Below are 27,498 nucleotides of genomic sequence, written 5' to 3'. Positions count from 1 at the left end.
GTGTTATTGTTCAATAGGTAGTGATGTTTAATTATTAAATTGGGTTTTTTTTTTTCGGGGGGCAACCCTGGAAGATTTATTGTGCGCCCAAGCTATCCTGTAGCTTGTTGAACAGGAGACGTGTATAAAAATTATATCCGTTAGCTAGCAAGTGGACAATCTGAGTTTAATCTATGTGATCTGACATCAGCAAGCACAAAGAATTTACTGTACATCCAAACCTGGTACATTTGTTTATAATAGACATTAGAATATAGCATGGCACTGCACACTCCCGCATCAGTTGCTACCTTTAAAATATGCAGAGAAATTGTTTGAGCAAAATGCTGTTATTATATACTATAGTTCTGCACATCACTGTCACAATGAGCCCCCAATGGTCCTGACCACACAAATATCAGACACCACTCCAACCACACTGTTTCTATTTAAAAAAACAAGGACATTCATTTTTCTTTAAGGTTTCTTTATTTACTGCATATAGAAATGACAAATACATGCTTTCATTTTCTTGGTCATCACTTAAGTCATTTGCTTTTGGGCAAGTTAAATACACAAGTTATTCAGTTACTAGTCCCGGCTATAGAGCTTACTTTTGTCCATCTGCAGGTAAAACACCCAAACATGTACCAGTCATGTCACAGATTGCCTACTGAAACGAATGTCAGAATGATAAAAAGTTGATTATAATGGTGATTATTTTTTTTTCAAATCTGCCAAAGATTCTCACTGCTTTGGAGTTCCTACATTTTTCTGCTACTGAGAAGTTTCAAGTCTTTCTTTATATTCACTATTGCATTTTTTGGCCTATTTTTTTTTTTTTTTTTTTTTTTTTTTAAATCTGCTGCTACATTTTTTTTTGTTTAAAGACTATTCTATTCAAGGTATTCAGTGTAGTTAGGTCTTTAGCTATTCTTCTTCCATAATTGGTATTAGTTTTTCTTATGAAAAGTGTAGAATAGTAGCAATTCTGACGGAGCATAAAAGTGTGCATCCTGATGTTAAAAAGGACTAGCGATAGAAAGGAGTATAGATTTTTGTTGAGGACTCCAGTCCTTAAAAAAAAAAGATTTACTATTAAAATATCAGAACAGGTAAGTTATACACTGGGGTTCAATCGTGTGAGACCAGATTTAAAACTAGAAATACAGTTTCAGAATTCTGAAAAATTTCAAACAAAAAAAGAAAATATCCAACATCTTTAATATTCAATATTTATACAAATTTATTATTTATTGTGTGCGTGTTTTCACCACATAAAATTCCACTTCCTAGTTCGAGACTGTTACTAAAAGTAGTGTTGGTGACATCATCAGTGGATATGGCAAACGATACATTTTTCATGAATATAACTTTTGACTTAAAATATGAAATCTCAGATGAGATGAAAACGAAGAAAACGAAGAAGAAAGCCAATTTCACTGGAAGCACCTTTAATGGGAACGTACAAATCAGTGTGAACTAGCCAGCCAAGTAGCCAATGGGCTATAAAGTGAGTGAGTATCTTCTTCGCGATCTACTTCTGCCAGTGGAGCAAAAATAAATAGAACATTTGGCCATATTGTGTAAAAATCCGAATAGGGCTCAAGATTTTACTTTTCACTTAAGTTGTTGCTATAGTTTTTAATGATTTTTTTTTTTTTATTAAAAAAAGAATGCAAAATAGAAGCATTTTTACTAGTGGTCTCATGCATTTGGACCTCCACTATATACCTGATCTGTTATTTTAGTAGACATGTCTGTCAGTGTGTTACTGAACAATAACACATTGACAAACATACTATTACTGGTTTTTGAGTCTACTTCATAACAGTTATGTTAAAAAAAAAAAATCATATTGACAAATCTATGCATTAACATTACCCCAAGAAATGTTAAAAAACCAATGGCTTTTATTAAAATATATATATTTTTTGTGGTGCCAAGAGTAGTTAAAGGACGTAGTGTAGGCTTTACAGATATTATAGCGCTTTGGCATGAATCAAAGGCAATCTTTCCTGCCACACTATCCAGACAATTAATATAATCATGCTAAATACTCATCCAAATATGGTATTAGTAAATTCTGTGGCCAAGCTAACAGTCATTTTTACAGTGTGGTTGATGCATGGTATGCCAAAGAAGTTAAAGAAGTACCTTTAAGACAATCGTTAAGGACAATTATATTTAATACTTAATTATTAGCCCTTGCTCACATAAACAGTGCATATTTATTCAGAGTATACAGACAGCTAACAGAACCAGCACCTCAATATCAAGGACCCAAGTCAGCACTCATTTGTAAAACAAACAAAATGACAAAGAGAACAAAACTCAAAACGACAAAGAGAAACAGACATTATTTTGTATGCAAGCAGAGGTATTAGTTGCATGCCATATAGCCATTCTTGAATTTACAGAGGTCCTCTCAGTTACTTTTGCTCTTCCATTTCCTTTTTTACCTCGGCAATGTAATGATGGTCTTTTCCAAATGCAACATTCATGATGGCAATAGCCTGAAATAAAATGGAGCACAATGCATTTAAAGTTAGAAAGAGATTTCCTGTCCAATTTGTAAACATACTGAACATGACTTAATTTACCAACAGGAACGTTAATAAATGTTTCTAACGACAAAGTAAAATGCCAGTTAAAGGCTACAGATCTTATGTAAAAGAGTCACTAATCTTAAATCTCATGCGATCTTTCCATCGGTCAATAATCTTTAAACAGATTGACAATAAAAATAATAAAAGGCCAAAAGTTTACATACACCTGGGCTACAGATATTCAAACTCCACACATTTCATGTTACAGTACATGCCTTTTGCCAAATCATCCTTAAAAGCAATTTTCAAACAACTGAAGCATCTGTACATACAATTGTATGCAAATATAAAAATCTTGGGAACACACAAACACTGCATCCTTCAGGAAGTAGGCGAAAATGAACTCCCGGGGTTAACAAACTTTGGTCCAAAATGTTCAACTGAACCCCAGGACAAGAAAAATGGAATTGGTAAAGGAGTTGGAGACACCATGGAACCAAAGGACATGTCCACCATTAAGATAGTAGTACTACATTGCCATTGTCTGAAAGGCTGGCACACAAGGAAGAAACCCCTACTCCAAGACCCGCATCAAAAAGCCAGACTGAATCACCAGCCTTTTGTAGCAGTGTTCTCTGATCAGATGAAACAAAAATGTAACTGTTCGGCCATAATGTATAGCATGTATGGAGGAAAAAGGGTGAGGCTATTAATCCAAAGAACACCATCCCAACTCTGAAGCATGGAGGTGACAGCATCATCTTATAGGGGTGCTTTGCTTGAACAGGGACTGGTGCACTTCAAAAAATAGATGGCATCATCAGACATCAGCCAGAAAATTAAAATTTGGTCACAGCTGGGTCTTCCAGCAGGACAATGTTCCTAAACATAACTCCAAAGTTGTAACAAAGAGTCTCAAAACAAAAGTGCCATCAAAAAGCTCTGACCTGAATCCCATAGATAATTTGTGCACTGAACTAGAAAAAGTGCGTCTGAGCAAAAAAACCCACAATCTTGACTGAGTTACACCAGTTCTGTCAAGAAGAATGGGCAAAAATTCTGGCAAAGTATTGAGAAGCTTGTGGAATGTTACCCCAAGCCTCTGATTCAAGCTCAAACAATTAAATTCCACCAAAACCAGATAGAGTATATAAAATCTGAAATAATTCTGTCTTTGTGAATATTTTGGAAGTAGCTCTTATGGAAATAAAGTAGATAAAGTAGACTCTAACTGATGTGACTTACATGACATGTGTGGAGTTGTGAAATGAGTTTGAATGTCTAATATAATATAATATGGCCAGGTGCAAAAAAAGACTTGCCATTCCTCTAAACAAAAAAATAAAAGTATTTTCCCTCAAAAATATCTGAGTCAAAATTATCTGTGACATCCCCAATAATGTGGAATCCCCAATAATGCTTTTAGATCAAAAGGCAATCAAACTTTAAAAATCATCTTTAAAAAAATATGCAGTATAAATGCTGTTGTCATGTAGCCATTGCTGGCGTTGGTTCTGAATGACTGGGATTCCTGGATGTAATCTGGTCCTCATAGAACCACAGTAGGGCCTGGGTGTCCAGGCTACCTGCAGGCGGCGAAGGTGATGCCATCCACGACCCAGTGCACCAGACCCATTTCAGTTCAACATCCTGCACAGGCTTATAAGGGCAGGTCTTAATGGAATCCAGTACAATGGTGAGATACCAGAGTGGCTTCGGCAAATTTATGAGCATATTTATGTGGCAAATTTATAAGAAAGATATTATGGCGCTCTGACACATACATCTGACGCATCTCAAAAAATTTGAATACTGTGGAAAAGTTCATTTTCTTTCCGTAATTGAATTCAAAAGGTGGAACTTTCATATATTCTAGATTCATTACACATAAAGTGAAATATTTCAAGCCTTTTTTTTGTTTTAATCTTCATGATTACGGCTTACAGCTCATGGAAATCAAAAATCCAGTTTCTCAAAGTATTTGAAGTATTTTTTAAATAAATTATGGGGGAAAACGAACTCTTCCATGATATTCAAATTTTTTGAGATACGCCTGTACACCTTCAACACAGACTTTCCAATATCTAGCAGACTCAGTAGGAAGACTAGTACTCTAGATCTAAATAATGGCATGCACACCACTCAGGGAAATGTTTCCATCCGAGAGCATACAAGGCATGTGTAGTAGGGGCTCTTGCGTTCAAGAGTGTCTTCTCGACTGCTGAGTCATAGTCCTTAACCTGCTCATCACTCTCAAGGACCAAACCTACAGGCATAGGAAACCAGGTCAAGGGTGTCAAATCATTCTGTCCATTTGGGACAACATCTATTTAGTGAAGAAGCTGCCAAAACCTTCTGTCAACTAGTAAAAGCGGAAGTGAAAACCCAGGCCTCATGGCTCACGTTGAGGCCACAAAGGCAAGACTCTGTGGTCAGATTGCTGAATTCTGTGTAATGTGTGCAAAATCAGTGAAAAGCTGTGGAAATGAATACAGTGGACAGGTAGAACCATAGGGAGAACCACAGGTGACATGGAGTAAACATCAGCGGAGAAGCCTTGCCAAACTTTTTCCAGATTTGGAAAAACACTTATGGGTAGAGATGCCACTCTCCCGGCACATGGACTGTCCCAACAGTGTGTCTAATACACCATTGTGCCATTCGATCTGACGAGTTGGTCAAAGAGGTCACTTGAAGGGCTCTATAGTGGTAGAGGGAATGACCCAAATGCTACGGCGATTTGAGGGTGCCACACACGCTGGTCAATTTGGCTGTACTGGTTTCTAGTTTCTGAAACCTGTGCATTTCTTTCCAGGGTTTTGATCAGCTTCATCCCACCAGCCTCATTCCAATGCAAGCAGCAAAATGACTGACAAATGACCTTTACATGCTATACTCAAGACCTCATCAGAAGGTTATGAGTGTGTCAGAACAGATCTTGTGAAATCACCAATGACACGATGTCAAGAGCAGGCATGTGGCCTAGACAAATCAAACCAAACAGAACTTTTCCCAAGCATGTTGCACTGTACAGCCCTATCTGTGATTGTAAAATTCCTAAGCATGTCCTAAGTTCTGTATTCATGGTTCTGTAGCCTTATGCGTAGCCTTATTGTTGATTTTCAAAATACAGAGAGTTAGAAAATAACACACAATACCTTTTTTAAAGCTTTCACTCCTTGTGGCTTTTTCTCAAGTCCCAAGTACAGTCTTCCAAGCTTCAGGTACATAGACGCCACATTGAGTGAGTACTGAGGGTAATGCACACTGGGAAAGGGGGAAAATCTGTGTCAGTGTTCAAGACATACAGTATAAAGAGTCTTATTATAAGTACTGTCAAACATTATTAATACAAACAATCCATTGTACCTATATGGGTGCACTATTTTCTCGCCATACTTCATGGCTCCATCCCAATCCTGCATGTAGAGACAGACACCCATGGCCTGGTACATCATGTGCAGCATGTACACATTGGTGTCTTCGAATATGGATCCCATTTTCTCCAGACTTAACTCACAGATCTCTAGAAGCTCACTGGGAGGTGCTGTGGAGTCAAGGACTTTTTAAAATCAATTACTACTTTATTTTTGTGTCTTTATATTTAGATTGTGTTATCCTGCGGTTTAGTGTCTCGCAAAATTGACACACTTTGTTAGATTTTGGCTTCAAATTTTATTTAAATTCACGCAACTGGTTATGAGCACCAGTTCTGCAATGTACAGAACATTAGGTCACCCTAGCTATCTTTTTTTTCTTAAGAGGCCTTAAGTGAAAGCAGTGCACTTTTATTAAGCATTCACTGTCTGTATAGTAATATCAATTACATAATCGGTTTACTTACATACTATTATGCAGTGGCCAGTTAATTGTTTGTCTACATTGGCTCTGTACTGTGTTCTAATTCCTTAGAATGAAGAGTTAGTCCACCACGGATCAGGTGAAAAACACAGTGCTCCAGGCTCATCATGGTTCAAGAGTTCTCAGAGCAATACTTTCTTTTTGAACACACACATATATATATACATATGTATGTATGTATGTATGTGTGTGTGTATGTATGTGTGTGTGTATATATATATATATAAAAAAAATGGCAGACATGTGTGTACAATCCATGCACACCCCAAAGATTATTTCAAGAGAGGAAATGGCTGGTAAGGATATTCTTATAGTGCTTGGCTCTCCTGAATTCCTCAATGATATTCTTGGCATACCTCACCATTTCCTGAATTTCTTCTGGCTCTGGAGTAGTACTCAGCTTCTGACGAATCTTAATTTTGGCCTTGTCCTGTAAAGTCACATCCCAGAGTACAGAACATTTACTGGAAACGAGGGATTACAGAAAGGGAGAATATTAAAATGACATAAAAATGTGCATTACTATAGAGGCTGAAAGCTAAGAACCATTGTGTTTTAGAGAGTGTTTCAAACCAAGGTCAAGCCAGGTTTGTATAAATGTGTAGTATAAATCTAGTATAAATGTGGATTCTACCAAATGCAATGCCACCTTAGATGTGAGGACATGACTGCTTCAGATACATCTTCAATGCTTAAATAATTTTAGTGTAAACGCTGTAAAAGAACCTATAACTGATCATGGATTAAATTTACTTTGTTTCGCTGAGACTTAGACCAAATGAATATGTAGCTTTAAATGAGGTCATATATACAGATATACATCTATGTATGTGTGTATTTGAATATATCTGTATATATGGCTTCATCTATTGTGCAGAGGAGAAGGCAACTATTAACAACAATATTCTAGTCCTTAAATCTGTAAATGAAATAAACTAATTTGAAGTGATTTTTATTTATATGATAGATGCAGCCACAAATAGGAAACCTACGTTATAATTTCCCCTATACACAATTTCTATAGTAATTTCCAAGCTTTTTCAAAGATCTATTTTTTCAGTAGAAGAAGCAGTACTCACTGGAGATTTGACAAAATTTATTTTGATAATCCACTAGACCCTCTGAAAGCAGCACTTGTGTCTGTATTAAGGCTGTCAATCGATTAATAATAATAAAAAAAAACTAATTAGTCGCACAATTTGTTGATTGATCGCAATTAATCGTTGTTTTTCTTCTTAAGACGTTGTTTTAAGCTTTTGATAATGGATATTTAAACAGAAATAATAACAAAACCAGGCCTATATGTTAAAGCGCCAGTTGAATTTCAAAACTATCAAGTCTATTAAAATGAGCTTAGAAGGCAGTAATTTATGACTAAATGCAAATTTACAACAAAAATTGTGTTCCAAAGTGTTCTTAACTATCCATTTAGCCAAAGCATTAGTTACCTTCTCACTTCCAGGTTTCGTTATTCACCCACAAGCACTGCACTCCTGTAATATAGATTGGCGAGGCCGCTTAGAGGTGTTTTGCTTTGAGGCGATATGTCAAAGACAAAGACAAATTACTTCTGCGGCTTTGCAACCTGTGCATATTGCTTTTGTTTTCTTCAAAGATCTGTCGGGCAACTTTTTAAAGTGAACCTTTCCGCCTAAACTAATTCCTTGCCCTTATCCATCTTTAGAAAGGATTGTTAGGTTTGGCGGTGCACACGTCGTCCCATGTCATAGGTCTTGGGCCAGCAGCCACAATAAGTAAACAAAACACAGCTGTGTTAATTATGTAAAACCTTTTTAATGAGTTAAATATTTCAAATTAATCGCAAAAATTAACACACTAATTTTGACAACATTAGTCTATATTACACTCGGTAGGGGACAATCAAAGATAACATTGCAACAGACGCAGCCTTTATTTGATACTGGAATTTGGCAGTCAAAATGAGGTCCTATAAGTTACATCTCATCATAATGCCTGTAAGACTTAACAGGCATGTGACTATGGTCAGTGATACAGGGACAGGTTGAGTGGTTTCCCTCAATATAACACAGCTGCCCACTGTTGAGCTTGATTTATTAGTTGTGCTCCATCTATGCCTAACTGGACTTGTGACCAAGAACCGCAAGTGTGTTGAGATGCTGCTCATAGCTAGATTCTACATCAGCCGAACCATTTTTTCCCTTCGTAGAGATTCAGTCCTAGAAGACTAGCAGCCATGTGACTTTTGCTATGAATCTGAGCGGGGCATTCCGCACACTCCTCACTTAGCCACCAGCATGCCCACGTGGATTCCACAATACACAGCTTCAGATCCGAGTGACTATAAAGCCATACTAGGGTCGTGCTGCCAATATCTATGCTCCCACAAAGCAGATGACAAACACCAGCTATGTGTCTGCCGATACTCCCTAACCACTCCTTAGACAAAGAAAGTACTGATGCTACGCCAGTAGTTGCATTTGGAGACATTTTCAGTCTGACGGTAAGCGGTCAGTTGAACTGCAATGCTCAACTTAGGCAGGAAGTGAAGAGGCAGTTCTCGAAGTTGATGTGTTAGAAGCAGGAAAAATGGGCAAGTGTAAGGATCTGAGTGACTTTGATAATGGCCAAATTGTGATGGATAGACGACTGGGTCAGCGCATCTCCAAAACAGCAGGTCTTGTGGGGTGGTCCCAGTATGCAGTGGTTAATAACTACCAAAATTGGCCCAAGGAAGGGCAACTGGTGAATCGGCGACGGGATCATGGGTACGCAAAATGCTCTTGATGCGCGTAGGGAGCGAAGGCTAAGCCCATTTTTTTGATCAAACAAAACAGCTACTGTAGGACAATTTGCTGAAATAGTTAATGCTGGCTATGAGAGAAAGGTGTCAGAACACACAGTGCAGGAGCAATGGAAGAATGTGGCCTGGTTTGATGAATTACGTTTTCTTTTACATCACGTGGATGGCCGAGTGTGTATGCGCGGCACCAGGATGCAACCGGGAAGGTGTTTGGAGATTATCACCACACTCACACCACTAGTATGGCACACATCTGATGATTTGGACACTGGCTACACGAGCGCAAGTCCATGTTGCCTTGGGCGGAACACAGCAGTTCTGTGGAATCTTTGGACATGGATTCCTGTGCCAGTAGGCGTATGATTTCTGAGTGAGAGTGGCAACGTTTTGGTGGGTCGAGAGCAGATGGAGGGTAACATGCTCCGGTTCTGTGAATACTGACAGCATCGACTAATTACAGGCTCACTAGTCAGCCGGGACTGTGAAAAACATTTGGCGCCAAGTAAGAGACTCGGCTGGGGTGCGAACGTCAGCACAACAGTAATGGAAGGGCGCACACACACACACACACACACACACACACACACACACACACACACACACACACACACACACACACAATCCTGAATACTGTGGTAAGAATGTGTGAGACCCACTGGACCAAATCACACCACAGCATGCCAGCAAGTCTTTTATTCCTAACATAATATGAAGCAAACTGAAACAGATGAGCGTTAACCCTTTTATCATTAAATGGTACCATTCTTTGGTACCATTCAGTACATCAGGGTGCATTCAGCACGTAAAGTTATCAACACTCTTTCTGAACCTAAAATCAGGAGCCGCCATGGGTTGTGTGATCGCACGCATTCTCTTTACTCTGTATACAAATGAATGAATGAGTAGACATCCACACAACATCATTATTAAATTCACAGATGATACCGCTATTTTAAGCTTACTGTATAAAGATTCTGGCAAATCAAATGATCAGCCTGAAGTAATCAAATGTACCCAGTGAGGCGATGAAACTGCCTCAGATTAAATGTGAGTAAAACAAACGAGATGGTGTTTGATCCAAAGGCGAGCAGGACACCATAGTCAGGTAATCATCCACAACAGTCCCATTAACCAGGTATGTTCCTACAAACATCGCAATGTCCATATTGATAACGCATTCACATGGAAAACAAAGCAAAGGCCATATTTTTAAGAAAGCTTGGAGTGTATAGAATCAGACACTTGTGTTTTTATTTTATCAGGCAGTTTTTAGAGAGATGATTTATTTATTGGTTGCCAGTAAGGAAGTCACGAGAACCCGATACTTCGATACCAACATTCTTAAAACGTGACGGTACTTGTTTTTCTGCAGTAGCGTTAGTACTGGTTGTTACAAAAGTATCGAGGTTGTGATTCTTCTGGACCTGATGGGGGCAGCAAATACGCACAAGTGTTTTAGTCGATCCACAAGTGGTGAAGAAGAAGCAGAATGCCTACAAGCACACGGGAAAAACTACAGAAGTTTAGCTTAGCTTAACAAGTTTAGCTCCGCCCCGACTCGTTGAGAGGAAAGCTAGTATCAGTTTCCGGTGTGCAACCGATCCTATCGTTCATTTCAAACAAAGCGAGGAAACACCCGGAATTTGGCGAAGCACCTGAAAGACAGTCCTATATTATATTTGTTTGAGGCAGCTGGCATTGTGGCCGTGAAACCAGCTAACGTTATGCTCCTTGTAATGTTTGCGATAGCCAGTTATTTGTTGACAACGCTAACACATTGCACTGTTATAAACCACCTCCTAATGGGCCACCATGCATCGCCATTCAGCCCGTGTCCTGTCAGCAAAATGTAGCCTAATGTCACTAATAATTATTCAAATGTTCATGCTTTTAATAAATCTTTTTGGCCTGCAACCATATCAGTGAATTTAAACTCATGCTTGCATTCAGAGTATAAGGCATTTAGGAGTGTACCTCAATACAGTAGGCACTAGTATATGTGATGTATGCATGTGAATGTGTGATTGAATATGCGGTGTGTACAAACGTGTATGTTGGCACTCAAAGCACTGAGTCCAAGAACAATTTCACCGAGGGAACAATAAAGTATATCTTATCTCATCTCATCTCTCCTTATTCCCTTTTGGTGTCCTGCAGTACAGTAAGTTAGTAAACTTATCCTCAGTGCTTATCCTTGACACAAGCACCTGAACAATGAATTCACCACATTTATTTAGTCAACAAACTACTCAGGTGTTTAATAGCCTAAGCTAATTAAAGGATCGCAATATAATTTGCATTATTTTGGTGCCTATTGGGTATCATTTAAAAAACAACAACAACAATAATAATAAGTAAATAAATAATTCACCTTTGATTTGGTGGTGCATTCTGTGCAATCACAGGTAAAGAAGTATGAATCCTTCAGCCTCTCATTCCTGTCCTCAGTGGAATATAGGAGGTCAATGTAACTGTTGAAAATCTGTTAGGAAAGAGTGTTACTGTAGTATATAGCAATACAGTAGCTGAAATAGCAATACAGTAGCTGAAATATAATAATAATGATGATGAGTCTTTATTGGTCACATATACATTAGAGCACAGTGAAATTATTTTCTTCACATACCCCAGCATGCCAGGAAGCCGGGGTCAGAGTGCAGGGTCAGCCATGATACAGAGTCCCTGGAGCAGAGCGGGTTAAGGGCCTTGCTTAAGGGCCCAACAGTGGCAGCTTGGCAGTGCTGGGGCTTGAACCCAGACCTTCCGGTCAGTAACCCAGAGCCTTAACTGTCAAGCCACCACTGCCCCACAAATATATCCATTGCTTTTGACACCAACACAATTTTAGGAACCGTGCTTAAACATTACCGATACTATAACGTATAACTGATTTTCTGTGACCATGCTCTGCATGTTTCAGTATTCATGGTAGAGTTGAAGCCTATCTATTCTCTTCTAAATCAGACCTTTTTATTTGTGCCTGGACAATCAACCCTTGAGCTGTGGTCAAATTGAGAAAGAATTTGAAAAGCAGTACTCATTCTCACCTCCTCTCCAGGGCTGATTTTCTGAACAGCACGGACCTCTGCTACTGTACCTTTGTAAGTCACGATCACGTTTGGATTACAGCTGTGGTTCATCAAAGCAACACTGTGATACAAAAAGAGATCAGTGGAAAAAAAAAATCAATGTGAACAACAACAATACAAAAAAAACAAAAAAAACTACAACATTTAAATACTAATATTAATAATAAGTTGTGAGAGAGAGCATAACATCAGCCTGCTCACTCTGGAAAGACTGCAGAGCCCAAATGAGACAACTCCTCATCTTCAATGGTAAAACCATTACAGTTCACCTGTAACGAAGAGTCAAATTGATTTCCTGAACGGTGCGTACTCATGTACATGTAAGGCCTCTACTAAGCCCAATATTGTGGAATGCATTTCTTCAATTAGCTTTTTCTGTATCTAAAGCGGTCTTACGTGATTCAAATAAAACACAGTTTAGGCTACAGATATTGTGCAAAATGTAACCCGGCATGATACTCAAATTACAGCGCTTAGTTCTGAGCACAGAGTCTCCTGCAAGAGAGCTTAGTGATATCGTTAACTGGTTTTTCTTTCTAAATTGGCTAAGTCAGTAACAGTATATGCAGGGCCTGACATTAAGCATTGTCATTCACTTGTCCAAAAGAAAAAAAAAAAAAAAAAAAAGGACAATTTTTTCAATTGTGGTGTAAAAAATAAAATTCCTTAGAAGAAATATAGTCTCATCAGTGTTCGATCACCTCATAACACCTTACTTGAGTCATTCAACTTTAAAGAACACCACACCGAACAGTGATGTGGTAGCTGGAAACAGCAGTGGAAAGACGCAACCGCATAAACGTAATTTTTCACATCGTGTTTGCCTTCATATGCTGACGGAGAAGTGTATCGTGCCTGAAAGCGCTTGTCCCCTTGACTAATAAACATGAACTGTAATAGAGGAATATGTCCCGCTTTCTTAAAAATCACAATATAAAAACATTAGCCACTTTTATAGTTGTAGAACAAGTTGCTTTAAATTCAGTAAGAGTTACACTCAGGCAACATGCCAAAGATTCTGTCTATATGTTGTCAAAAATGATCCAATAAATCACCCAATAAAGTCGATTCTCTTCGGCAGAAAAGTAAACTTCCACTGGATGGCACTGGCTACAGTGTTTACGGTAACATTATAGCATGTGCACTGAGCTGTGAACATGACCTGCCAAAATCATCTCTCCAGGTAGGGATCAATTTCCTCTCTGTTACATTCAGTAGAACATTTATTTATAAAATAATATATTTTATACATATATACATACATACATACACACACACACACACACACTAATATATATATATATATATATATATATATATATATATATATATATATATATATATATATATATATATATATATATATATATATACACACATACACACACATACATATATACATACATACATACATACACACACATACATACATATATATATATATATACATATATATATATATATATATATATATATATATATATATATATATATATATATATATATATATATATTTATTTTACTTTGATGCTTTACCAGGCACTTGGCCAGGTTACAAGGCTTGAGAATCATTGCATTGCATTTTAGAAAATGAAAATGACGCGCTTCGGTGCTGTTGCCTGAGGTAAAGTCGGATCGGATTCTGATGGGTCAAGATTATTTCTAAGCAACTGCTTGTTTAAACGTGCACTTTCCTAGTTTCCGCTGAATGCGGCAGCCTACACGCTCTAGATTATTTTCGGCAGCAGAAGACTGTGAACTTGGTTATAACTGACTGCATCACAAAGGCTGTATCACAAATAAAACCAGTGATAATAATAATAATAATAATAATAATAATAATAATAATAATTATTATTAACATTTTCAGGCTACTTATCCGGTCAGGCAAGTAACATTCTCTTTCACTTGCCTGTCCAAAAAAAATAATAAATAATAAATTCAATTGTCCTGGACAAGCGGACAAGCATTAATGTCGAACCCCGATATGCATGTCCATCATTAATAATCATACATACACACATAATCATAATACAGTTCTACACTCTGACGTTATTTACTTTTACAGCATTTGGAATATGTCCTTTTCCAGAATGACTTACAGAAGTGCATCGTAGTCTCCACACTCTCAGATGCTAGTACAATTAGAACGAAGTTTATGAATACTATCAAACCCTGTTAGAGAGAAGTTAATACTATGAGTTGGAACAGCAACAAAAACAATCAATGTCAATGTCAAGTCAATATATATATATTTTTTTAATCAGATGAACTAAACAGCACTCGGATGGCCTCTGTGCAGAGATATTGCCTGAGAAATGCACGCAACCTTGGGGTAGGTCTGGACAACCAACCATCTTTCTCCTCATACTGCTATCCTGACTCAGGTATGTAGGCTTTTCCTTTAGGACATCAGAAGGATCTGGCCATTTCTTTCCAGAAGTCACTCAGGTGCTACTGTAGTCCCTGCTGATCTTGAGATTGGACTCCTGCAACTCGCACCTGGCAGGTCTGGATCATCTGTGTGCCTTCCGACCCCTGCACCTGATCCAGAATTGCAGCTGCAAGACTTGTTTGCAATCTTCCCACATTCTCCCTCATCAACTCTTTGCTGTATTGTTTCCACTGGTTTCAGATGAAAAACACTGATGCTTGCCTACGAAACTAAAAACAGACCAGCCCTCTCCTACCTGAAGGCACTTATCAAACCCAGCTCTGCTCTGACCCACCGTTCCTGAAGATACAACCAAGACACGCGTCAAAACGCTTCTCTGTACCGGCAACCAGGCGACCATGAACTTCCCCTGACTGTCTGAACAGATTTGTGTTCAAACAAACCTCTTCAGGCCTACCTCTTCACTGAACACTTCAATGATAAAGAGTTAAAAACACCTCAACTCCTCACAAACAGGGTTTTTAGCTTGATGTAAATGCATTTACATCGCCTTGTTGGTAATAACAGGCTCGGATCAGAAGGGATGAGCCTTTCTCCTAGTGAGTGCGAGTGAAATGTGTGGTCTCTATGGATACGATTCTGTGCCAGAGTGAAAATTCAAGCACCTGTGATAAAACGTGGAATACAATAAGTGATATTGCTTTTCCTTAGTCACATGTTGAAAAGTGAAACCTTTATCGCATTACTCTTGAGGTCATACTTTAGCAAGTGTAAGTGCTGCATTTGTCAAAAGTTCACTTTCATCATTGAGTGCAAGTCGTGCCACATTAAAAAAAGATTACTGTCCAATCTCAGTCCTACTCAGGCCTGAAAGTGTTTGTGGTTGGTGGACGAACTCTTGTTAGATTTAAACCAAACAAAATCCATGTCTTTTGTGTTCACTTCTAAGTTGCAAGAACCCCCCAAAAGCTGTTAGTTCGATGGTATTTGTGCTCCCTGACTTTACTTGGACACCTACTAAAGAAAACGTATTTTTTAATTGTGGTTTTTAAGTTCATTTTGACATCAATATATCTGCGGGTCCCACCCACGTACAACTGATATAGAAATGCACATACAGTACTGTACAAAAGTCTTAAAAAGGCACATACAAAAAAAATGTTCAAGTGAAGATGCCTTCAAAAATAATGTCATTAAATGTTTCTATATTCTAAAAAAAAAAAAAAAAAAATACTATAAAGAGCAATAAACAGTATTAAATGAAACAAAGTCAATGTTTTGTATAATGACCCTTTGCTTAATTTTTTTGTAGTCTGAGGAACTATTAATTAGTGCAGTTTCATAAGGAAATGAGCTGTAAGTTCTACTGAGTATCTTACAGAACCAGCCACGGCTCTTCCGGAGACCTTGACTGTCGCACTTGCTTCTTATTTTTGCAGCAAAAACCCAGCAGCTTTCATTGTGTTTTTTTTTTTTTTGTCTGAAAAGTGGTCTCTTATGTAATATGCCGCTTTCTTTACTGACATACAACAATGTTTTTGTAACGTTTCATTTTGTGCTGGAAAACTAATGTTTGGAAATCTAAAATGTTTTTGTTTCTGACTCGAAAATGTAAAAGTCATCAAATAAAAACTATAAACACAGTATGTACAAAATTGGGTGCGTAAGACTCTTGCACAGTACTGTAGGTATTATATGCCTTAACCTGCGTGAAACTCTTATCCATTTGATAGTACTTGGAAATACGCAGTTTATATATTAACACATGGTGAATATCTGCTGATAGCCATTAACCAGAAAACGATATAAAAGCAGATTAATTAAACATCATGATGGTTGTTGTGGGGGAGACAGGAAGAGGCACAGTCACAGGGTTGCATTAACGTAACAGCCCACACTCTAAAGGTCAGTTTTTAACAAGCGGGTCTAATTGTTTTGCTCCACAGTCACCTTGTTAAAGCACAGTGGATCAGTGGATACCATACCAGCCTTTCTACTCTTGTAACTTGATAGAACAATGTTCAGAATATCAATATACTTATATCCAAGAAAAAAACAAAAACATTCCATCACTGACCTAACATCAGTCAGAATAAAACAAAAATATAAAAGCTAGTATGGTATCCACTGATATTGTTTACATTAAAACTGACTGTGCTTAGCAATTAACATTGGGAGTATTTGATTTTACAAATGGTTTTGTAAACATTTACGTTAGTTAGCATGTTAACGACACTTTTTTTTTTGTGAACTCATCAACATACTTGAAAAGTTGAAAGGTTTGAAGTAATGTGAAAGCGTTTTGAAGTTTAAGTCAGCTCTGCTGTTAAACAAATTCCTCTTACACTACCAAGAAACACTGTAAAGTCACTTACCTGGGCAAAGAGTTCTGCCAGAGCTGCATTACTTGGAATATCCAGATGCTTAGAATAAAAGTGATGGAGTGCAGCAATGTCCGTTTGGTTCATCTCGTTTTTCTCATTGTCTATCTTGTCCAAATCTTGACAAAATCATAGAGAACCACATTAATATGCATTTGAAAATACCAGACAGATTAAGCATTGTTAATTAAGAAAAGATCATCATGCTCACAAGTTTTTGAGAATTTACATGATTATCAAGAGTCACAATGACTCCATAATTACTGCAGCCCTATGATTAACAGTTAAGAGATCTGACATTTCCAAACAACTATTCATTGCTCCCCAGTACTTACAATATGATGCATCATTTAGTGAAACATTTCATTTTTATCTCAGTTACCTAAAACCCCAGGAGCACATACATACTAGCATGGTGGTTTCTCCAGATCTATTATTACAGATCTCTGCAAAACTGCTTTGTGAGAATATAACCAGGGAATAGTTGAATAAGACCCCACTTCTCCACATAAAGACAGACAATAGTAAAAATGAGATTAAAATGCCTGGGAGAAGAGATATGCTTTCAGCCGCTTTTTAAAAATGATAATTGAGGGTGCAAGGCGGATGTCCAGTGGCGGTTGATTCCATAAACGAGGGGCGGAGACGGAAAAAGCTCTGACCCCTTTAGTTTTTAAACGGGATCGAGGGACATACAAAAGAAACCTATCAGAAGATCTTAAAAACTATGCTGGATGATTGTGGTGTATGAAGATCTTTGAGATAAGAAAGAGTTTGATCATGAAGAATTTTAAAGATAAACAACAGAATCTTAAACTGGATCCTAAACTGGACCGGGAGCCAGTGGAGCGATGCTAAAATTGGGGTGATATGATCGTATTTCTTTGCCTTGGTCAACAACCTTGCAGATATATTCTGAACCGTCTGGAGACGAGCAAGAGATGACAGAGAAGACCCAAGTACAATGAATTACAATAATCTATCCGCGATGAGAGAAAAGCATGAATATCCATGCTTATTACTGTATATACCCTTAGCACTACTAGCTGACTAGTTCCTAATGACCTAATGAGTCCTACTAGGGCTATTGCTTGAGGACATATGACAGGTTATGTTGGTCCTAATCCAAGATGATTCCTCCCAATAATTATCAACTTGTTTACTAGATCCGAGACCTACACGTTTTCTTCAAGATTTTACAGTTACGGCATTTGGCAGACTATCCAGAGTGACTTACATTTATCTCGTTTATACCTCTGAGCATTTGAGGGTTAAAGGCTTTGCTCGAGGGCCCAGCAGTGGCAGCTTGACAATGCTGAGATCTGAACTCACAGCCTTCTGGTCAGTAGTCCACTGCCCTAAATACCACCAGAAGCTCTGTTAAAATTAAGAAACTCCCCCCTTAATGTTGGCTATGTAGCGAAATCTGTTAAACTAAGAGGTATCGAACCACTGATTAAAAAAATCTGACCGTGACCCTGGTCAGATTTCAGTAGTGAAGCTACCCTCTCCATGATCCTAGTAGAGCTTTGCATGTTCTGGCTCTTCCTTTTATTGTGCCATCATAGTTAGGCCTGCCCGGGGTCCCGTACTCACTTTTAAAACACTTGAACAGACCATACCTAATAACCGGTTCGCTCTGTGAAGCTGTAGGTGCACTCCTGCTGCCTAATGTCGGTGTGAGATCCTGACCCTTCTACTACTATGGCTCCTCTTACCCTCCACATTAGACATTAACTGAATAGTATTGTTACCACATTTCTGGTAAATTAAGGATCCCCGTTCCCTAACGAATACAGCTGCAAACTTGTCAATGAGCTTCCAGCATGAGTGCTGCCTACAAAGCCAAAACAGACCAGCTCAGCCAAAAACAGCCGAGTTACTGAGTGTCTCCAAACAAAGACTGAAGTGTCACCTCTTCACTAGGCACTTAAACAAGCACTGAATCTACAAAAGAAAAAAAAAACTAACTCACTGTACCTAACTAACTTCCCTCTAGCTGGTAACTCCTCTCACTTCATTATGCTCCTAGACCTTGCCCTATTCATACTAGCATTAGTTTATTATGAACTTCATCAGTTAACTTTTCCACCCACTGCTTTATAATAGTCTTTAGTTTTGATAATTCAGCAATGTAATGTCTACTCCACAATAACTTCCCAGACACAGCGTTTATATTTTAAACATTAGTTTTATTTAGTTTACAAACTAAACAGGGAATTGTTACAAAAATAAATAGCAAACCAGCATTACACTGGTCTATGGTTATGAAGTTTGGCAATAACTATGACACAAGAGACCATACTTACGTGCTTCAAACTCTTTCAGGGATAACAATCTTTCAGACTGAGTCAGCTCTGTCTGGAATTTCTGACAAAGAGAGGCAAACATGATTACTTAAGTGTTATTAAACAACTGTGTATGGTAGATGATTGTGTATTCAGCAATCATTACAAAATAACAAAAACAAAAAATATATATATATATATATATATATATATATATATATATATATATATATATATATATATATATATATATATATATATATATATATATATTACACACACACACACACACACACACACACACACACAGTGTATACAGGCGTTGGTTTTTGGCCAAGTTAGCTGGATTTTGCCATTTGGGCAGTCAGAAGCTTCTAAAAAAAATTCCTGTACTGTACAGTACTGTAACGCTACGCTAAACAGGACACAACCTTAAAGCATGAAAAAGACCTTCAAGCCATTGTTCGCTCTCTATCAGGTCGAACCTCAAGATGGGATAACAAAGAGAGGGAAATCTTTCTCAATTGAAAATCAATAGTCTCCGTCTTTGTCGTGTGTACATCTGGCAGGAAAAGGTTTAAGTTGTGCATAACTTTACCCCGTTTTGAGTAAATTGAAGCAAACTGTTCCAAGCGTATTCGGTAAAATTCCGGGATTCCATGCACCCTTGCAAATCTCCCCTCCCTCCTTAAGCTCCATCTCTCACATCCTGTCTTTCACACTCTACTTACCAACACATCACTCAGAGATCTCCATTTGTTTTTAACCAAGGAAAAGTAATCCTGAAGTCCCAAAACATTGTTCCTGTTAACTTTAGTTCACTTTGGAACTCATTTTTTTATCATCGGAAACATTGCTAGAGTTTCTACAGCTGGACGTTCACCACAGGCCAGTCTTTGAACTCCCGGCCACATTGTTCTACTGTTTCACAGATGATGAAGTGCAGTCACATATCTCAAGGTAATACGTTTAGTACAAACAGGCAAACTGGCACACAATACACTCTCCCTCTTCCTCCATTACCCCTCTCATTGCTTGCTCACTTATACACTTACTCACTTCTCCCTTCCTCCAATCATTCTCTTGCTCACACCCTTTCACAGTTTTCTTCTTTTTTGCTATTTAGAATTAGGATTTCTTAGTTAAGTAGATGGTGCTTCCTAGTTCTCTAAATTCCACTTTACTGAGCATGTTATTGCCTTGCAATTCGTTATTATTGTGATACTGCAAAAAGCCAAACTACGTAGAGCTACCAACCCTTCAACCCCCCCCCCCCAAAAAAAAACAAAAAAACAAAAAAAAAACAACCAAAAAAAACTGCGTAATTGCCCTACATAGTGCACACAATCTGATATGTGGCCACAGAGATGATGCGGTGGAGATACAGAGCCAAATGTGAATGCCAAATCTTTGCTTTTACATATTTACTCAAATAAGGTTAAAAAGTCATCCCTAATACATCTAGGTTTACATTTTATTTAAAAAGCCAATCTCTTTAAAACCTAAAGATAGAGATGTGCCTCAACAATTCTTCCTTGCTTAAATTTTCACTCCTTGCTGTTTGACTGTTAACATGTGGATGCTTCTGCTCTGAGTTGCAACTATTGCCTATATGTAGTTATATACTCAGCAGGTCTTGATGGTACCATGAGATCTTTTAAATGTTGTACATATTAAATGAAAGGTGACTGTAAAATGTACTGGAGGACGGGTAAAGGTCAGGGAAAACTTGCCCTGGAGCCAAGTATTCAGATGATTCCAAGTTTTAAGAAATCTCATTCTGTACCACTCGACAATGGCAGCAAATGTTAGCTTGGGTTGCAATAGCTACAAAATGTACATCTATACACTTTGATGCAGTTTCATTGACAAAATAATCCACCACAGCCGTACATACCTGCTTCATGATGATTCTAGCGACCAGTCGCACAGTTTCAGAGGGACACCAGTTTTCTCCATATGAACACATGGCAGAGCACTCCAGCTTGTGCATGGACCAATCTCCTTTCTAAGGAAATGGCAAAGAAGCTTTCACACATACATTACATTCAACACAGAACACTGATGATGCTCTGCACTGCTTTTTCTCTTCAACAAAGCAGCAGACACTTCAAATGTGTTTAAATAAAAAAAAATTCGATCATTTATGTAGTGCTACAGCTTTCGCTCAGTTTGCACCTTGTGTTTGGGTGACTTCCTGCAGCAGGGTCAATTCACGGTTTGCTTTCTCAAAGTGAGAGCAGCTCGCTCAGACGGTCTCAGACCAAACAAACCATTCCAAGTAACCATACATAAGAGTCTGGTTGCTGTATATTTTATGTAAGCCTGCTGTAATGAGACATCACTGCACTCTTTTGAATATGAAAAAGTACTCCCTAGCAAAAATGGAGTAGGTATCAATAAAATGATTACAGAAATGATTTTGGATTGATAAATGACACTTTTTTTTTTTTTTTTTTACAGGGGTTAAAACATCAGATGTTCACACAATTCCTAAAAGTAGACAAAGAGAACCCAATTAAACAAATGAGAAAATTATTATACTTGGTCATTTATTTACGGAGGAAAATTATTCAATATTACATATTTGTGAATGGCAAAAGTATGTGAACCTCCAGGATTAGCAGTTAATTTGAAGGTGAAATTAAAGTCAGGTGTTTTCTCAATTAATGGGATGATGATCAGGTGTGAGTGAGCGCCCTGTTTCATTTAAAGAATGGGGATCTATCAAAGTCTGATCTTCACAACACATGTTTGTGGAAGTGCATCATGGCACAAACAGAGTAGATTTCTGAGGACCTCAGAAAAATTCATCAGGCTGGAAAAGGTTACAAAACCATCTCTAAAGAGTTTGGACTCCACCGACTCACAGTCAGACAGACTGTTTACAAATGGGGGAAATTCAAGATCATTGTTACCCTCATCAGGAGTGATCGACCCACAAAGATCACTCCAAGAGCAAGACTTGTAACAGTCTGCAAGGTCAGAATGGAACCCGGCAACTAAAGGCCTCTCTCACATTGGCTAATGTCAATGTTCATGAGTCCACCTTCAGGAGAACACTGAACAACAATGGTGTGCATGGCAGGGTTGCAAGGGGAAAGCCACTGCTCTCCAAAAAGAACATTGCTGCCCATCTGCATTTGCTAAAGATCACATGGACAAACCAGAGGGCTATTGGAAAAATGTTTTGTGGATGGATGAGACAAAAATAGAACTGTTTGGTTTAAATGAGAAGCGTTATGTTCGGAGAAAGGAAAACACTGCATTCCAGCATAAGAGTTTTATCCTATCTGTGAAACATGGTGGTGGTAGTATCGTGGTTTGGGCCTGTTTTGCTGCATCTGGGCCAGGATGACTTGCCATCATTGATGGAACAATGAATTCTGAATTATACCAGAGATTTCTAAATGAAAATATCAGGACATCTGTCCATGATCTGAATCTCAAGAGAAAGTTGGTCATGCAGCAAGGCAATGACTCTAAGTACGCAAGTCGTTCTACCAAAGAATGGTTAAAGAAGAATAAAGTTAATGTTTTGGAATGGCCAAGTCAAAGTTCTGACCTTAATCCTACAGAAATGTTGTGGAAGAACCTGAAGCAAGCAGTTCATGTGAGGAAACCTACCAACATCCCAGAGTTGAAGCTGTTCTGTACTGAGGAACAGGCTAAAATTCCTCCGAGCCGATGTGCAGGACTGATCAACAGTTACCGTAAACATTTAGTTACAGTTATTGCTGCACAAGGGGGTCACACCAGATACTGAAAGGAAAGGTTCACATACTTTTACCACTCACAGATCTGAAATATTGGATAATTTTTCTCAATAGGTACATGACCAAGTGTAATATTTTGACAACAGGCAAGCGCCTGGTAACCTACATACCCCTTTTGGGAAATGTGGGGTCAGGATACATTGCCAGTCTGGCAGTAGGCTAAAGTTTGTTTCCCAATTCACAGATTCTTACTCACCATTCCACCTTAAATGATTGTACAAGAAACTGTGCAGGTAGAGGAAACTGGTGTATTGTAACACATCGCTGAAATGGCCACTTACAGCACTTGCACATATGTAGTTTTACCTGCTTTCCTTTTTGCTGTTAGTACATTATTGTTGTTTTTTTAAACCCTTTGACACCCTTAAAATGATCATATGTTGTATAAAATGCCTAAGTTCTCTATGAGTCAATGTTCAAAGTACCGTCTGAAGGGTTAAAACATCCTGGACCACCAAAAACTCACTATATTCGAAAAGAAAGGCAGTCCGTACAGGATTTGGCTTCGTTTTTGTAATTGTTGCAGCTAAAAATGCTTGATTTTGCTGCGGGTTTTTTTCAGAATTTGCGATGCAACTTGCAAAGTATTTTGTGCTCTTTTTGCGGAAAACTATTCAAACTGGCGAAACTGCAATCCCACGAAATTCTTTTTCACGCTCTTTCGCAGTGATGCTTGTTAGTAAATGAGACCTTTCAGCTGTTCAACGCACGTGAATCGAAGAGGGCTTTGGCTGAACGCTTGTTGTGATGACATCACGTGGCGTGTCTTGGCCCGAATCCGTGAGAATTGTGAAAAACTGCAAGCTCCTCGGAATACTGCGGAGTCAGCTTGACTTTGCGCTAATTTCTGCGATCGCAAAATCCTGGAAGGACTGGAAAGGAACTTAAAAATAAAATATTAAAATCAAATCATTTATTTCCAGTCTGGCCCAAAGCCTTGACACTTTTTTTTTTGGATAAAATGTCTAGTTTCTCTGTATAGGAAACAATGTTCAAAACACTGTTTAAGGGGTTAAAATGTCTTGGATCACCAAAACACACATCACATTCTGAAAGACAAGACTAGTATACAATGGCATAATTTGGTTTCTGCCTTGCCCAAAGCAGTTCTCACATGGATACGAGTTAATTCAGTGATTGCACCCACGTTGGTGTAGGCATGTTTTGCCCCCTGGACCAATGCTTTAGAGCTTTTAGGTCTTTTCAGTGTGATTTCAGGGAGCTGGTGAGGCCTCAGACTATCCACCCCAACTCCCAAGTATCGCAATATATATCCAGTAATGTTCCAAGTTATTTATGACTGAAGTATGTTGTAATAGTGTTTGTTTTCATGCTTGTACTTAATTGCTTATTGTTTTGGCCAAGTAAGCCCTATTAAGGGTGACAGTGCTGAAAAAACTGTTGTTGTGTTAATTTCAGGAAGGCACCAGCGACGAGACTGCAGTAAGATTAATTAAATAATCTTAAAAAGTGATCGTAATAGAGCCAGGCGCATGGGCAGTGCAGAACAGACACCAGAAGCTGACCATCCTCGGTTGCCCTAATTGATGAAGACGAGAGGAACGTTTTGAAAAATCTGTCCTTTTTAATGATCGTCAAGACATGCGGACATTCTTAGAGACTGTCTGAGATGACATGAAATTAAGAGGGTTTTGGGAAATAATTTAGTTAGTTAGCACTTTAAGCTTTTTTTGACAGTAATATTAATATTTTAATAATTTCCCTTGATGTTTCATTCATAGTTTTCATCATGTCATTTAACTCTAAATTGCTGTAGTGGCAAAAGCAGCTCTCTCATTCGCTGCCTTATCGTAACTCGACCGCAAGAGCTGCCATGTACAGTTGAGGCCATAAGTTTACATGCGCCTTGCAGAATCTGCAAAATGTTAATAATTAAAAATATATATATATGTAAACAGTAAAGTCCACAAGACACAATAATGATTCAAAAGTTTACACACGCTCGATTCTTAATACCGTGTGCTGTTAGCTGGATGATCAGCGACTGTGTTTATGTTTTGTGAGAGTTGTTCATGAGTCTCTTGTTTGTCCTGAGCAGTTAAACCACCCACTGTTCTTCAGAAAAATCCTCCCAGGTCCTGCACATCCTTCACTTTTCCCGCATCTTCTGCATATTTGACCCGTTTCCAACAGCGGCTATATGATGTTGAGATCCATCTTTTCACACTGAGGACAACTGAAGGACTCGTACACGACTATTACAAAAGGTGCAAACGTTCACTGACGCTCAAGAAGGCAACACGACACATTAAGAGCATTAAGAGGGGGTGTAAACTTTTGAACAGGATGATAGGTATAAATCAGTGTTTCTCAACCAGGGGAGTGGAGAGATCAGAAGCAATTTTTTTCCCCCAGAATTCACCGACAGGGCATCATTTGGGTCCTCTGTGTATTTTATTTCTTTTCAAATAGAATGTGCATAAATTGAAAAACCCCACATTCCCTCTCCCTGTGTGTTTTCTTGTTGCTGGCTAGAGGCGGAGCTTAGCCTGACTTTTATCTAGCAGTCAGTGCAGACCAGCGTTGCCAACTTAGCGACTTTTCAGACTTTTCAGCACCTAATGACTTTTTGGACAAACTTTAGCAACTTTCCAAATGTCTCCAGTACTGTCCTGCAAGCGCAAGGTCTTGCTTTTCCGCTGCACTCACACCTCTCTCTGCGTCTGCTCTGTTCAGAGCCGGAGATTTAACAACGTCATGGATAACGAGACGCACCCTTCGTCCACATTTACATCATTCTTATGTGAATGTTTTTAGAACGCAAGACAAACATAATGCAACATGTGTTACATACAAAATAGTCTGCGTTATTACAGCCTAGTTCTCTTGTTCAAAGTAGTTATGGTGTTCAGAAACATTTTTGATCATTCATCTTCCAGACCTGTCCGTTATATAGTTTAAGTCATAAAAGTTATATTTTTTTTTAACTTTTATGACTTAAACTATATAACAGACAGGTCTATCTATCAAAAACACACACACACATATATATACATACACACACACATTATATATATATATATATATATATATATATATATATATATATATATATATATATATATACACACACACATATATACATACATACATACATACATACATATATATATATACAGCGAGAGAGAGATAGATTTTATATAGAACAGGTAATCATTATACAGTACCTGGTCTCCTCCAATATGTGTGTGTGTGGGGGGGGGGCAATGTTTAATATTGCCCAACAACAAAACATACAACAATTACAATTATTCTGTACAACATCAGTGTTGGTCCCCTAAAAACAACAACAACAACAACAACAACAACAACAACAACAACAACAACAACAAGGTGCATTTGCATCTTCGGGTCTTGCTCCTAAATACAGTGGTGTAAGTGCTACTATAATTAGCCATTTCAACGCTGTGGTGCACAGTTGAACTCAAGGCCCTCTAGCGGCGTTATATGGTATCTGCAATCATTTAAGGTGGAACGGAGAACTCGAATAAGAAGCTGCGAAAGAGAAACCAACTTCAGTATGGTCTCCAAAAAAAAATAAAAATAAAAAAAAATAAAAAAAAAACTAAACAAAACAAAAACCTGGATGCAAACTGAACTGGCCACATATTTTCAGTCTTTCTATCCGCGGTGTCTGAGGCCTACCTGACACTCCACGTTGCAGTAGTAGGCCTGCTTACACTTTCCACACTTGGACAGCCCTTCCTTTCTGAGGAGACACAATCATACAGACGGGGCTTTAAAACTCCAGGAGCAAAAACTACGCCCATTGAGACGGACACAAGCAACACTTCAGCACCGACCCAAGGCTACCTTGTGAAGCAGAACTCGCAGTGGCTCCCCCTCTCGTTCACTGTCAACACGTAGGAATATGCGGGACAGGCAAAGACCAGGTCACCCACTTGGAAATGCTTGGTTGCTCTGACCCCTCGGCCTTTTCCAGGGCTTAAGAATCTCTCACAACCTTCGATTCCCTCGGATTTCATTTTGTGATCGTGGCCCTCGCCGTGAACGTCAAGTCGTCAGCTCGACTTAAAGTACTCTTCGCGAACAAGAGTACTAGTTTGTTCTGCGGATTTCAGGAGAATAACTGCAGAAGGTCCAGTAACACTACCCAAGCACACCACATGGTAAGAAGACAAACAGCTCAGCCGGGGGTGTTTACGGTATAGCCAGGGTTGCCAGGTCTGCATAAAACACCCATACAAATGTCAGTAAACTCTGCAACGGGATCTCCTGAACACGACCAGCATAGCCATTTTTTCTTCATTGTAATATGTACAAACATATTAAACGTTTTAAGACGTAAAAACCACACATAAATCCCGAACATTACAGATTATTATATGTAAAATACTAAAATCACCCATTCACACA

General features: G+C 38.4%; 1 protein-coding gene across 1 annotated transcript; it reads right to left on the bottom strand.

Moving 5' to 3' along the window:
• Nucleotides 1-696: 696 nt before the first annotated feature.
• smyd2a (SET and MYND domain containing 2a) lies at nucleotides 697-27,277 on the bottom strand. Its single transcript, XM_017476011.3, has 12 exons — nucleotides 26,935-27,277; nucleotides 26,767-26,830; nucleotides 21,222-21,332; nucleotides 19,346-19,406; nucleotides 17,031-17,155; nucleotides 12,462-12,529; nucleotides 12,219-12,321; nucleotides 11,543-11,653; nucleotides 6,696-6,819; nucleotides 5,898-6,072; nucleotides 5,687-5,795; nucleotides 697-2,495 (listed from the first exon to the last, which is right to left on the bottom strand). The coding sequence occupies exons 1-12, from the start codon at nucleotides 27,105-27,107 to the stop codon at nucleotides 2,412-2,414; spliced, it is 1,308 nt and encodes a 435-aa protein (XP_017331500.1). The 5' UTR covers nucleotides 27,108-27,277; the 3' UTR covers nucleotides 697-2,411.
• Between the last annotated feature and the right edge of the window lie 221 nt (nucleotides 27,278-27,498).

This window comes from Ictalurus punctatus, chromosome 9 (genome assembly GCF_001660625.3).
Source record: "Ictalurus punctatus breed USDA103 chromosome 9, Coco_2.0, whole genome shotgun sequence".
Lineage (NCBI taxonomy): Eukaryota > Metazoa > Chordata > Actinopteri > Siluriformes > Ictaluridae > Ictalurus > Ictalurus punctatus.
This window is presented reverse-complemented; position numbering and strand designations above follow the sequence as displayed.

Excerpts from the sequence above, each read along its gene's own strand:
- smyd2a (XM_017476011.3), bottom strand. The coding sequence starts at position 27,107 with ATGAAATCCGAGGGAATCGAAGGTTGTGAGAGATTCTTAAGCCCTGGA. Across the intron at positions 17,156-19,345 it reads CCTGAAAGAGTTTGAAGCAC|ATTTGGACAAGATAGACAAT; the intron begins GTAAGTATGGTC and ends GATTTTGTCAAG. Across the intron at positions 2,496-5,686 it reads GAGTGAAAGCTTTAAAAAAG|GCTATTGCCATCATGAATGT; the intron begins GTATTGTGTGTT and ends ATTTTATTTCAG.